General features: G+C 40.4%; 1 protein-coding gene across 2 annotated transcripts in view; it reads right to left on the reverse strand.

Annotated features, from left to right (window-relative positions):
* LOC139411102 (zinc finger, matrin-type 4a) overlaps nucleotides 1-13848 on the reverse strand; it is a 143018-nt gene extending 129170 nt beyond the window's left edge. Inside the window, exon 1 of one of the 2 annotated variants that reach the window (XM_071156957.1) lies at nucleotides 13735-13848. In XM_071156957.1, coding sequence (XP_071013058.1) covers nucleotides 13735-13821 — 87 coding nt within the window. In that variant the 5' untranslated portion in view covers nucleotides 13822-13848. The remainder of the gene's footprint in view (nucleotides 1-13734) is intronic. The other variant, XM_071156959.1, reaches the window with a different exon arrangement.
* Nucleotides 13849-14249: the final 401 nt, after the last annotated feature.

The following is a 14249-nucleotide window of genomic DNA, read 5'->3' on the forward strand; positions in this document are numbered from 1 at the left end:
TTTATTTGTACATTTCAAATCAATACAAATACATTAAGTTTCAAAAAGTCGAGCAATGCAATTATATTGAAAATTACACAGGGCTGTGAATAGTGTCGCTTGTCCCTGTGTTGTCGGACAAATGTTTCTTGCCTATCTTCCTGCTGGTATGTTGGTTCCAATCTAAAAGTAACAACAAAGTAAGTTAGCCTGTCTGTTAGGAAATACCTTTGTCAAACCATCTGGATAAGTGCATTTCTGTGCTGAAAATCAGAAACTCTAAATGGGAAGATGGGAAACTCAATTCATATTATTATATTCCTCTTTAATTTACCAATCTTGTGACGTGAATATGAGACGTGGCTGTATCTAGGGGGATTGGTATTTAGCTGAGCCTACTAGCTAGATACATTTTGGCTAGTTAGCAATTTCAGAGAAGGCTACAGTGTGTACTCTTTACTCAACACTTAACTACAAACAAATTTAAATTACAATGAATAAAGATGAACTTACTTGTCTTTCGCTCTCCAGTGGCAGCACAAGTGGGCATCACATGATCAGCGTCTCGTCAGCAACACTAAAAAAGTTTATTCCGAAAATGTTCCAAATAAAAGTCCCCTTTGTAATAGTAGAAAAGTGTCAATAACCATTCATGATATATGAAAAATAATTGTCTAATCATTAACAATGATTAATATTTGTTCATATTTAAGTGACATTTTCATTAAATTAGGGTTTTAAACATGTTCCAAGGTCAAATAAATGCCCCCAATACGAATCACTGTATACATATTGGCTTAGAGCAAGAACTATTCTGGTTGCCACAGTAAAAGTATTGTATGGAATTTTCAGTAGGGTCTGTAGAATGTATATATGGTGTCATTTCATGGGGCTCTGAATAATACGGGGTGTTGCTGGCCTTTTACTCCACTCCATTGGCGGCCGAATCACATCACATGCGCTTACTGCACTACAAAAAACCCGCTTATACTTGGTTTTTCTATTTAAAAAAGTGTTGAAAAAAACTGAGGTAAACCAGAAAAAAATAGGGCAAATCTGAAACCTGCAAAACAAAGAACTTAATTTTTTGGAAAAAAAACTGAAGTAGGCAAAACATTTAAACAGATTTACATTTTAAAAGGCCCTAAAAACGTTTTTTTTTTTATGTGCAGGACTGCACTTTAGAGTTTGTCATCCTGCAGCACAACATTTTTGGGGAAGTTGAGGTTGGGTCCAATATTGACTATGTACCCAAGAGGGAAAGAAGGTGGGCCATCCTATTAAATGTTTTAGTGAAATATAATATGCAATTTAGCAGAATCGAACCCAATATCCTGGCATTGCAATGCTCTACCAAGATGCATGACAGGATTATAAATGCTTGGTGAAGCCTCAATTTAATATGATTGATAAGGCCTTTATTAAGTGGTGCTTATGCCACCCTGCCACCCAGGTTTATGTCATATTTGACATAGTGGGTTGTGTCACATTTGACATTGGTGGCTAAGTCACACAGTTATGCATCTATGAACCCTTTATAAAGCATGACAAACAGTTATAGATGATTTGTAATACATTTATGAAGGTTTTATGAAGGCTTTATGAAGCCTTTATAAGCTGCACGTAGGGTTGGTAAGGGTCGGAAACTTTAAAAAGTTAAGCCTGGGAATTTTGCTTAAATTCATCAAAAAGTTAGCTTATAACAGTGAACCTTTTTTGTGGGATACACATAAGGCAATTCTAGGTCTTGTGACATATTTTGGTTAAACTATCCCCAATTCATTGGAATTGCAACCCTCTGCATGCACAGTACATTCTTCCATCACATGTGCAGTGCACTCTTCCATCACATGTACAGCTGATTCTCAAGATCTTGCACACTAATGAGATGCTATTGAGCCCACACTACTACAGTGTGTGAGCCAATGACTACATGCTTTCTGTTAAGTTTTGATTCCAATATTGGGTGGGGTGAATATATTTTATATAACATACATTATTTTTTTGTTAACTAGTAAATAATGGCCTACAGCAAAGTGTGTTTAAATCATTTCTTACTTGTTAACATTTTCTGCTAGTTCGTTTTTGCTACCATGTGGTTTTTGCTCGCTTGAGCCTGCTAACCGAGGAGTGTTAATTCACCTGTTTCCATACATGTTTCATTTTAAAACATTTATCTTACAAAGGAGTTGTTTAATCTAACTGCTTAACTTTTTATCTGTACATGGAATTGTATTTGGGTTTTTTTAACTCATTTTTTTCTAATCTCTACAGGAAAATGCCACGGGCACTATCTGATGTGTGGAGACATTTCACTGCAGCTAATGTAGGAGGAAAAGCTGTGTACATTTGCAAATACTGTGCCAAATTATATGTGAAGAATGCAACAAAGATGCAGAATCATCTGACCAAGTGCATAAAGTTTCCTCAGCGCACACAACAAGCAACCTCTGACAAAGGTCCCTCAAAAGTCCCTCTACTTCTATAAGGTGAAAATCATGAATCAGACACCTTATCGATAGCAACAGCTCATGGTCCTCCTGGAATCAGAAGTTTTTGTTGACTCAATGGAGGAACGTAGTCAAAGAAATGCTGATGAATGTCTTGATCGAGCTGTGTATGCAACTGGTTCACCTCTGATGCTCACAGGCAATGTGTATTGGAAGAGATTTCTGAATGTTCTTCGCCCAGCATACACCCCTCCAACCAAACACGCTTTATCTAGTCATTTGCTGGATGCAGAGTTCAACAGAGTTCAAGTGAAGGTCAAGCAAATCAGAGAAAGCAGACTCTATTGCAATCATCTCTAATGGGTGGTTGAATGTTCATGGGCAAGGAATAATTAACTACATCATATCCCACCCCTCAACCAGTTTTCTACAAGAGCACAGACACAAGGGACAACAGACACACCGGTCTCTACATTGCAGATGAGCTGAAGGCAATCATCAATGACCTTGGACCACAGAAGGTATTTGCACTGGTGACAGACAGCGCTACAAATATGAAGGATGCTTGGTCTAAAGTGGAGGAGTCCTACCCTCACATCACACCCATTGGTGGGCTGCTCATGCATTGAATCTGCTCCTCAAGGACACCATGGCACTGAAAACAATGGATACACCCTACAAGAGAGCCAAGGAAATGGTTAGGTATGTGAAGGGTCATCAAGTTATAGCAGCAATCTACCTCACCAAGAAAAGTGAGAAGAATAAGAGTGCCACATTGAAGCTGCCCAGCAACACCTGTTGGGTGTCATCATGTTTGACGGTCTCCTGGAGGGGAAGGAGTCTCTCCAAGAAATGGACATATCACAGTCTGCCGATATGGACAGCCCCATCAAGAGGATCCTCCTGGATGATGTATTTTGGGAGAGAGTGGTAAGCAGCCTGAAAGTCCTGAAACCTGTAGCAGTAGCCATTGCACGGATTGAGGGAGACAATGCCATCCTGTCTGATATTCATACTCTGCTTGCAGATGTAAGAGAAGAAATCCATAATGCCCTGCCCACTTCACTGTTGTTCTAAGCAGAGGAAACTGCAGTTCTGAAATACATCAAAAAGCGTGAAGACTTCTGCCTGAAGCCCATACATGCTGCAGCGTACATGTTGGACCCCAGGTATGCTGGCAAGAACATACTGTCTGGTGCAGAGATCAAAAAGGCCTATGGCGTCATCACTACCGTGTCTCACCACCTTGGCCTAGATGAGGGTAAGGTTCTTGGCAGTCTGGGGAAGTACACAACAAAGCAAGGGCTTTGGGATGGAGATGCAATATGGCAGTCGAGCCAACATATCTCATCAGACAACTGGTGGAATGGACTTTGTGGATCTGAGGCTCTTTCCCCTGTTGCCTCCATCATTCGCCAAATCCCAACATCAGGCGCCTCAGAGCGCAACTGGTCCTTGTTTGGGAACACACACACCAAAGCATGCAACAGGCTGACCAATACAAGGGTTGAAAAATTGGTGGCCATCTGGGCAAATTTTAGGCTTTTTGAGCCTGACAACGAGCCATCCTCAACAAGGTTGGAAAGTGACAGTGAAGGTGAGGCTCAGAGTCTGATGTTCAAGAGATGGACATTGAGGAGGTCCAGGGAGAAGACATGGAAGCCTGAGAGAAAGACAACCAAATATTTTGTTTCTAGACTATCATTTTAAAAACGTTGAAAACGTTTTTTGGGAGATGTGATGGATCATTGGGGATCATTCAATATTCCATTACTTTGGTTGTTCAGTGAAATCATCACATGTGAAGAGTCAACTCATTTAATTAAAGTTCAATTCGTAACTAAATTGTTTTTTTATTTCTATTGGAAGGATTTAATAATTTGCAATTATGTCTACTCGTGATAAGGTAAAAGGTTTATGTTTCTTTCTCCATATGATATGGGAAATATATCCAATACAAAAAAACATCTACATTTAAATGGTATTAATATTAATTTGCATATTATATTCCCGTTAATTCCCACAGAAAGTTTCCACCTCTGAATATTCCCCAAAATGTGCAACCCTCGCTGCATGTCATTTAAAGTGGAACCATTATCGTCCATAGTAAAAAAAATAAAAATATTTTGCCATCAGTAGGCTAGGCGTTTAAAATTAAATGTGGAGTGGTGCATATAGTTATGTGATGACATCACGTGCCCCGCATAACTTCAAAAGTCTCCACACAAATCATGGATCAGACATCAGTAATAAGTTACGACTGCAGAAAATAACAGATATCAGGATTAGACAGGGTAATAAATCAAAAAAACAAACAAACCTTCCAGCTTTGCATCTCAATTCCATCAGGTACTCATTAACTTATCTTTCTGAGTTCATTATTTATTTTGTTCCACCATATTCCCTCAACAGGCCTCAACACCACTTGAGGTATACACAGTATATGCGCTGTATTCAGAATGCTAAAAGATTATGTATGTAAGCATCTCTCAACGTGACAATAAACGTGAAGTCCCAAAGCAGTGCAATACTGAATCATTGATGGTGTACAATGGCCACCCAACTTTGCAAATTAAGAACAGTTGTCTTTTGCTAATTGTTGCTATGTATAATCAGTAGTGTATCCCTCTGTTCAAGGGTCATGCATCTTGGATGCTCTCCAAATCCACAATTTAGATATCTGTCCAAGACGTTCTAACTCTTACTACAAATAGAGAACAATAGCATCCTGAGGTAGCAGACTAGAGTAGAGTGGTTGTGATTGGAAAGAGAGAGAGAGAGAGAGAGAGAGAGAGAGACCGCATTGTCTTGGCAACACATACAATCTCAACTCAGCAACTGCATTAATTCCAGCCTGAATAAGAGACATTGTACATTCAGTAGTAGAGCTCCTGGACTAAGGCCATAGTACAAAAAATGCCTCTGATACAGGGAGGGAACCACATGCGAACTAAAAGAGAAGTGAGAGGATGGTAGGAAGGAATTAATGATCAAATAGCTAACATTGAGTATGTTTCAAAAACTGCATGTAACAGCAAACAATGCAAGGAGGCTGATTACACGGGTACTATGATTTCATTAGCCACTCCAACTCCAACTGCTCTTAAACGCTAGTCAAAGCAAATGCATGCTTTTCAACCGTTCGCTAAACGCACCCGCCCGCCCGACTAGCATCACCACCCTGGACGGTTCCGACCTAGAATATGTGGACAACTATAAATACCTAGGTGTCTGGCTAGACTGTAAACTCTCCTTACAGACTCATATTAAACATCTCCAATCCAAAATCAAATCTAGAACCGGCTTTCTATTTCGCAACAAAGCCTCCTTCACTCATGCCGCCAAACTTACCCTAGCAAAACTGACTATCCTACCGATCCTCGACTTCGGCGATGTCATCTACAAAATAGCTTCCAACACTCTACTCAGCAAACTGGATGCAGTTTATCACAGTGCCATCCGGTTTGTTACCAAATCACCTTATACCATCCACCACTGCGACCTGTATGCTCTAGTCGGCTGGCCCTCGCTACATATTCGTCGCCTGGCTCCAGGTCATCTATAAGTTTATGCTAGGTAAAGCTCCGCCTTATCTCAGTTCACTGGTCACGATAACAACACCCACCCGTAGCACACGTTCCAGCAGGTATATCTCACTGATCATCCCCAAAGCCAACACCCCATTTTGCCACCTTTCCTTCCAGTTCTCTGCTGCCAGTGACTGGAACGAATTGCAAAAATCACTGAATTTGGATACTTTTATTTCCCTCACCAACTTTAAACATCAACTATCTGAGCAGCTAACCGATCACTGCAGCTGTACATAGTCCATCTGTAAATAGCCCACCCAATCTACCTACCTCATCACCATACTCTTTTTATTTTATTTACTTTTCTGCTCTTTTGCACGTCTGTTTCTCTACTTGCACATCATCATCTGCTCATTTATCACTCCAGTGTTAATTTGTTAAATTGTAATTATTCGCTCCTATGGCCTATTTATTGCCTACCTCCTCATGCCTTTTGCACACACTTTATATAGACTTTCCTTTCTCTACTGTGCCATTGACTTGTTTGTGTTATTGGCTTGTTTGTTTTTTCCATGTGTAACTCTGTGTTGTCTGTGTCACACTGCTTTGCTTTATCTTGGTCAGGTCGCAGTTGCAAATGAGAACTTGTTCTCAACTAGCCTGGTTAAATAAAGGTGAAAAAAGACTGTGGGACTTACCTGGTTAAATAAAGGTGAAAAAAGACTGTGGGACTATTTATCTATTTATAAATGATCTACTTCATCTGGATTATATAAATATGCACATCCTTCTCAAGTACTTAAATCGTTTGAGTTCAGTAAACAGTGCTCAACTCTCCATCCCAAGAGCTTACTGGAGGTCAGATAGAGTGCATTGTGAGCACATCTACACTAAGTATACCAAACATTAGGAACACCTACTCTTTCCAGGACGTGAAAGCTATGATCCCTTATTGATGTCACTTGTTAAATCCACTTCAATTAGTGTAGATGAAGGGGAGGAGACAGGTTAAAGTTTTAATCATTGAGACAATTGAGACATGGATTGTGTGCCATTTAGAGGGTGAATGGGCAAGACAAAATATTTAAGTGCCAGGGTATGAACAGGTAGGTGCCAGGGGCATTGGTTTGTGTCAACAACTGCAAAACTGCTGGGTTTTTCATGTTCAACAGTTTCCCATGTGTATCAAGAATGGTCCACCTCCCAAAGGAGAACTGTGGGAAGCATTGGAGTCAACATGGGCCAGCATTCCTGTGGGACGCTTTCGACACCTTGTAGAATCCATACCCCAATGAACTGAGGCTGTTCTGATGGGAAAAGGGGGGTGCAACTCAATATTAGGAAGTTGTTCCGGCCCCCTGACCATCCGCGCAAGAAAAGGTTGGCCTGTGACTGAATCTAGTTGATGATCCCTGCCTATGGGCCCTGGTCAAAACTAGTGCACTATGGCTGCATTTAGACAAGCAGCGCAATACTGATATTTTTGGTCTTTGGACCAATCAGATCAGCTCTGAAAAAGATATGATGTGAAAAGATCTGATGTGAATGGTCAACAGACCAATTAGTGGTAAAAGTATCAGAATTGGGCTGCCTGTTTAGCGCAGCCTTTGTAGGGCATTGGGTGCCTTGTGAACGCATACTTAGACATCTCTACCAGTTTTCAGTGGATCTCCCAAGAGAATGGACTAACCAGGCCACATTATATACCGAGGCAGCAGCACACTCAGATACTGGGCTTTAAATGGGGTATCTCAGGCTGCTGAGCATTGAATACAAGAATACATAGAATACCAACAACTCATAACCATTACTACCATTGCAGCAGTATTGTCAATCTACATCCAATATTCTAAAGTGTTTGCCTGAAGGACAAAGCAGACTGAGTTGACGAACGTTTAAAAACAGCGGGTGGCCGTTCTGTAGCCTCTGACCACAGAACATCCGCTGTAATTTTCTGTTAATTTCCCGATGATTCTACATGTTGAATTGCAGGACACGCAGCACGTAATACACAGCACAGGGCTGACGTTTGTTGTGGTTTGTCTTTGTCTTTTATTTAGTTGTAACCCCAGAGAGCTATTTATCTCAATAGAAGACTCTGGTGTGGCCTGCCTACTGACAACAGAGCAGTTGAGCGAAAACATTACAGTACAGTCTGGGCAGTGTGCCTACAGTAGACTACACCTCAGCACAATCATCAGACTGGTGTCGGGCCAGTGACAGAGACATTTAGGTCGAGTGTCAAGTGTTTAGTCACTTGAGTGTGTGTGTGTGTGTGTGTGTGTGTGTGTGTGTGTGTGTGTGTGTGTGTGTGTGTGTGTGTGTGTGTGTGTGTGTGTGTGTGTGTGTGTGTGTGTGTGTGTGTGTGTGTGTGTGTGTGTGTGTGTGTGTGTGCGTGCGTGCGTGCGTGCGTGTGTGTGTGTGTGTGTGTGTGGTTATATTATGACTCTGGTCTATTTAATCACTTATATTTTCTCCAGTTACTGTAGATTACATTTAGATTACTTAGCCAGAAAGGGTAAATATCCTGATGTAACACTGGTGTCCATAAACCTGTTGTAAAGGACCATGCATACAGGGGGGTGTGCTTGGGTTCCGGAACACTGATGCTTTTATAGATTTCAAAGTAAATCAAGCCTAAATGGATGTCTTCCTAAAAAAAGCTGGCCTGCTCTCAGCCTGATCCACAAAGGAGCATCAATTATGATTAGGCATACAACAACCCAATCTGATCCATATAATGAGCAAGATTTTAAATACTCGCTCATGCCAGTAACAGCTCATCAATGTGGACAAAGGGATGCCGTTTTTAATTTACATCTCTCTCTCTCTCTCTCATTCGGAAAGTATTCAGACCCATTCCCTTTTTCCACATTTTGTTACGTTACAGCCTTTCTCGAAAATGGATTAAACAAAAATCTACACACAATACCCAATAATGAAAAAGTAAAAACAAGTTATAAGAAGAAAAAAAACCAGAAATACCTTACTAAAAATCCTCAAGCGAAAACAGGGTTCTAGACATTTTTGCAAATGTATTAAAAAACAAAACCAGAAATACCTTATTTACATAATTATTCAGACCCTTTGCTATGAGACTTGAAATTGAGCTCAGGTGCATCTTGATTCCATTGATCATCCTTGAGATGTTTCTACAACTTGATTGGAGTTTACCTTTGGTAAATTAAATTGATTGGACATGATTTGGAAAGGTACGCACCTGTCTATATAAGGTCCCACAGTTGACAGTGCATGTCAGAGAAAAAACGAAGCCAGGAGGTTGAAGGAATTGTCCGGAGAGCTCCGAAAAAGATTGTGTCACAGTGGAATCCATCATTCTTAAATGTAAGAAATTTGGAACCACCAAGACTCTTCCTAGAGCTGGCCGCCGGCCAAATGTAGCAATCAGGGAAGAAGGGCCTTGGTCAGGGAGATGACCAAGAACCCGATGGTCACTTGGATAGATCTCGAGAGTTCCTCTGTTGAGATGGGAGAACCGTTCAGAAGGACAACCATCTCTGCAGCACCCCACCAATCAGGACTTTATGGTAGAGTGGCCAGACGGAAGCCACTCCTCAGTAAAAGGCAAATGACAGCCTGCTTGGAGTTTGCCAAAAGGCACCTAAAGGACTGTCAGACCATGAGAAACAAGATTCTCTGGTCTGATGAAACCAAGATTGAACTCTTTCGCCTGAATGCCAAGCGTCCTGTCTGCAGGAAACCTGGCACCATCCCTTTGGTGAAGCATGGTGGTGGCAACATCATGCTGTGGGGATTTTTTACGCGGCAGGAACTAGGAGACTAGTCAGGATCGAGGGAAAGATGAACGGAGCAAAATACAGAGAGATCCTTGATGAAAACCTGCTCCAGAGCTCTCAGGACCTCAGACTGGGGCAAAGGTTCACCTTCCAACAGGACAATGACCCGAAGCACACAGTCAAGACAATGCAGAAGTGGCTTCGGGACAAGTCTCTGAGAGTGGCCCAGACAGAGCCCGGACTTGAACCCGATCTAACATCTCTGGAGAGACCTAGAAACTCCCCAAATACAGGTGTGCCAAGCTTCTAGCCTCATACCCAAGAAGACTTGAGGCTGTAATATCTGCCAAAGGTGCTGAGTAAAGGGTCTGAATACTTATGTAAATGTCATACTGTTTTTTTTATACATTTGCAAACATTTCTAAAAACGTGTTTTTGCTTTGTCATTATGGGGTATTATGAGTAGATTGATGAGGGAAAAAAACAATTTAATCAATTTTAGAATAAGGCTGTAATGTAACAAAATGTGGAAAAAATCAAGGGGTCTGAATACTTTCCAAATGCACAAATTATACAGTATAATTAGCCTTCTGACAATATTTTTTTTTTTTCAGATGCTACTGCAATCTAAGAGTACTTCAGGGAGTTTCACATGATACTTTCATATCCTTTTATTCAATGCCCTTTGACCAGCTCATGTGACACATGTGGAAGTGCCAAGTGCAGTAGCTCGAACTGTTAAGTAGATTTTATTTTACATCTTTCTAACACCAGAGTGTGTATTTGACGGATCTCATTGAAGTTAATTGTTACATAAGGTGTTCATAAACATCTTTAGGGTTTATTTTGGTCTCTCTGTGTACAGACTGTGACTGAAAGGAGGATTTTGAAGAACCAACTAAACATTAGGGCAATTTTTACTTAACAAAAGCAAACATTTATTGATGACGCTGAAGCACAGAGCTTTAAAGCGCTTTATTTTAGAACCCTAACAAATCACTGACGGTAGAGAGGGATCATAAGCTTTTTACCACAAACGATATGAAATTGAGAGTCTGAACAAATATATCTGGGATTGTTAAAGTGAGAGGTAGATCACTTGCAAAAAGCTGTGTAAAGTTGGAGAGCTTGCATGTGCATAGTATATGTGTTGTATGAGTATTAAGTAGGTCCTCACAGACATGTAAAACACCCCAAATACACTTCATATTCTGGAACCCTCACATACAGACAACTTTTGAAGAAATCTAGTCCATGTCACTGACAGCAGGCATGCTGCGACAAACAGCACTGTTTTAAGATAATGAAAAACAAAGGCTCACTGTACCAAACCACAAGGCTCTGATGGATCCACCCTGTGGTTTAGTACAGTGAGCCTCTCCTAAGAGAGTGATAGTAGGAACATTTTACAACTCTGGCAACCGACTGATCAAATTTTGAATCAAGCAGACCGGAGAAAGACATTTTTATTGAACAACAGCAGTGATGGGAATTGTCTGGCAAGTATAATTAAAACTCCAAATACTCCATAACAAGTCAATTGACAAGTGGAGGATTTTAATTGCAAATTATGTTAAAGGATGCATTAAAAATGACACCCTATTCAATATAGTCCACTACTTTTGAACTGGCCCATTTTCATGGATTTGCACTTGTCCAGTTTACTGGCTTGTAAATATCATTTGCTATGATGATGTTATTTTAAATACACCATTAGGATGTTAAAGTTGTCTGAATCTGAATCTGATGGAAAAGGGTGCCATTTGGTCGTAATCCATAGCCTGCAGAGGAAATGGAGGAAACAACCATCCCACTGAGCACAGATGTCAGTTCATCATCTAGTTTTGATTTACATTTGGTTGTTATCAACTAATGGGAAAAGAATGTCACGCTGACCATGTAATTGGATTTGGGTTCAAAGTTGGGTGAAAGAATAAGAAATTCACTTATGTTGATACATTTTTTTTTAAATCCAATCAATTTTCCACGTTTATTCAACGTCATCACATTTAATTTTCTTATTGAAATTATGAGGAAACAACGTTAATTCAACCAGTTTTTGCCAAGTGAGATAGATTAATTGAGGTTTGAATCACACATTGACCATTGAGGGTGCCATAAACTGTGGGCTGGAGCGACGCATGATATTTGAAATGCTCGAGATGTCTTCTGTATAGTTAAATGATTGTAAGGCTAATGGGGGTGACATGATTTGTTATGGATTTTAGGGTTTGCCCAGGACCCCAATAATTTGAATCTTGGACAATAATAAAGACCACTATAATATCAGAATTGTTGAGAAATGATGCTAGGACGTTATGGGGCTGTTGCATGCCGCTCAATTAAAGTGCAGAAACTGCACTGCAGAAAGAGACGGACATTTGCTATAATGATCTACCCAAAGCTACTGTATCAGTCTCAATGTTATGGTCTTTTTTATCTCCGATCCTTTTAGAAAGCCAAATAAAAGATCGACTTTGTTACACAAATTGAAAACCTGAGAGAGGCACAGCAGCAGAGTCACATAAGTAAAAAACTATGCAACAAAAGGAGAGGATCGCTGCATGCGCTCTGGAGGAAGTGGATAAAGCAAAGATAATATAAAAAAAATAAAGCAAAGATAATATAAAGCAAACATAATAATGTAGTAAAGATAAAGATAATCTAGACACCACCTGGTGAACACACTTCAAAGCCTTGCACTAAAATGTAAAATGCAACAATTCCAGATTAACAATTGATGCCTTGTCGTTGAACTTCTACAAATAAACACTTTAGGATTTCTGTAGCATATCTAATTAAAATGCTTTTTCAAAGCCCTTCCTGTGGTTCTTTTAATAAGACACCTGACTGGAGGGAAGTCAGGATTGTTCAGTAAAGGAAATACGTGTTTTTTAAGAAAACTTGGCAAATATTTGATGAGAACTATTAAATAGGACACTATAGCCAGTATAAGATGTTGAGGTGAATTTGATACGTCAAAGTCAGAGGCAGAGAGTGCATTGCGCGCATCCATACATGCATTGCCAATCAAATTGGACACAGATAGCTACGAGGTAAACACAGATAGCTAAGAGGTCAATTCCATTCCGGTTTTGTGTGATGTAGCTTTTTTAGAGTGTATGAGGATAATGTCATGACAAATGACTAAACTAATCCTCATTTGGTGTAGTCACAATCCAATGGCGGGATACAATAGAATACTCAAAATAGCCACACACAAACTTCTCAAATACAATGCATTGTGCTGAACAGCGGGCAAATGTAAAACCAAACACATGCAAACAAAGGCCAACTAGATTGCCTATATTACAGTTGCCTATGACAGGTGAGTTCAACTCACTTTAACTGGATGAACTATTGGAATCCCATAAATGACATTCATGAAGGTTCGCCTTGACGAAATTATCATAAATATAAATGTAGCAAAAACAATCTACGTGAAAGGTCCGTATGAGTTAAATAGGCATGGATAGCCGACTAAATGAGATGAGGAATTGTTTTGCCTCCGATGCCATCCCATCCCACTTTCTAAGCACATTGAGACGCAAAATTATCATCGCCAAAAGTCCAAACTATCGATTTAAATGTCGAACTTAAATAGGTCTGCATCATATCACACCGAGTGTTTATGAAACCGTTGAATGAGATTGGCAATTTAAGCGCATCATTTAACCTCCGCATCAGGCTACCCGGTACTTCCAAACACGGTGTCATGAATCCATCATCAAATAGCCTAGATGGAGGAGAGGAGGACACTGTTTCTCGTTACGCTGGCTCATGTGCACATCGAAAATCTTCAGGCATTGTCAAAAAGGATGCTGATATTGCACGCAGCGCAGCGGGCATGCAAAACTGACCACGAAAGAGCTGAAAACAGTAAAGACAGTTCTAGTTTTATAGTCTCGTTCTCTGTCTATAGAGATGGAAAGCGATCTTAGTTTGGTAACCGATGTAAGTAAAACGGAAATCAAATCACACATAGGCTAAGTAGCCTAATGCATATCTGAGATGTACCTGTAACTCCAAACTGTAACCCTGGTACAAGTGTGTCGGGAACACCGTCAATTGATGTTGCACTTGTAGGGAAACTGTGTAATCCATTGACCAGATCAGCGAAACGTGTGTACAAAGCAGAAGACGCTTCCACAGCTGTTTGCAGTACTATGCTGTAGTACAACCGTCGACTGTTCTCCGCCCCGCTTCTTCCTCATTGGTCGTTTGGCAGTAGTAGTCCAGCCAGCAGTCTACTTGTGTAGAGCCAGGGCCGTGCTACCAAACGGGCAGGTAGTGCACGTGCCCCGGGGTCCCCTTTATAATAAGCATTGCATGCATCTATAATTACATTTGCGTAGTGGCATACAGTTGAGCAGACACGTTTTTAGGATTTCCACACATGTGGATTTTTGTTGTTGCAGGGTCTGGGGGAAAAACGGGCATTTTATAAAAGCATGTCATGTCATTTGCATGATAGAACACATTAGCAGAATAATATTTTATTCCACACAAATGGACAAATGCAGGCTACTACT

This window comes from Oncorhynchus clarkii, chromosome 6 (assembly GCF_045791955.1).
Source record: "Oncorhynchus clarkii lewisi isolate Uvic-CL-2024 chromosome 6, UVic_Ocla_1.0, whole genome shotgun sequence".
Classification (NCBI taxonomy): domain Eukaryota; kingdom Metazoa; phylum Chordata; class Actinopteri; order Salmoniformes; family Salmonidae; genus Oncorhynchus; species Oncorhynchus clarkii.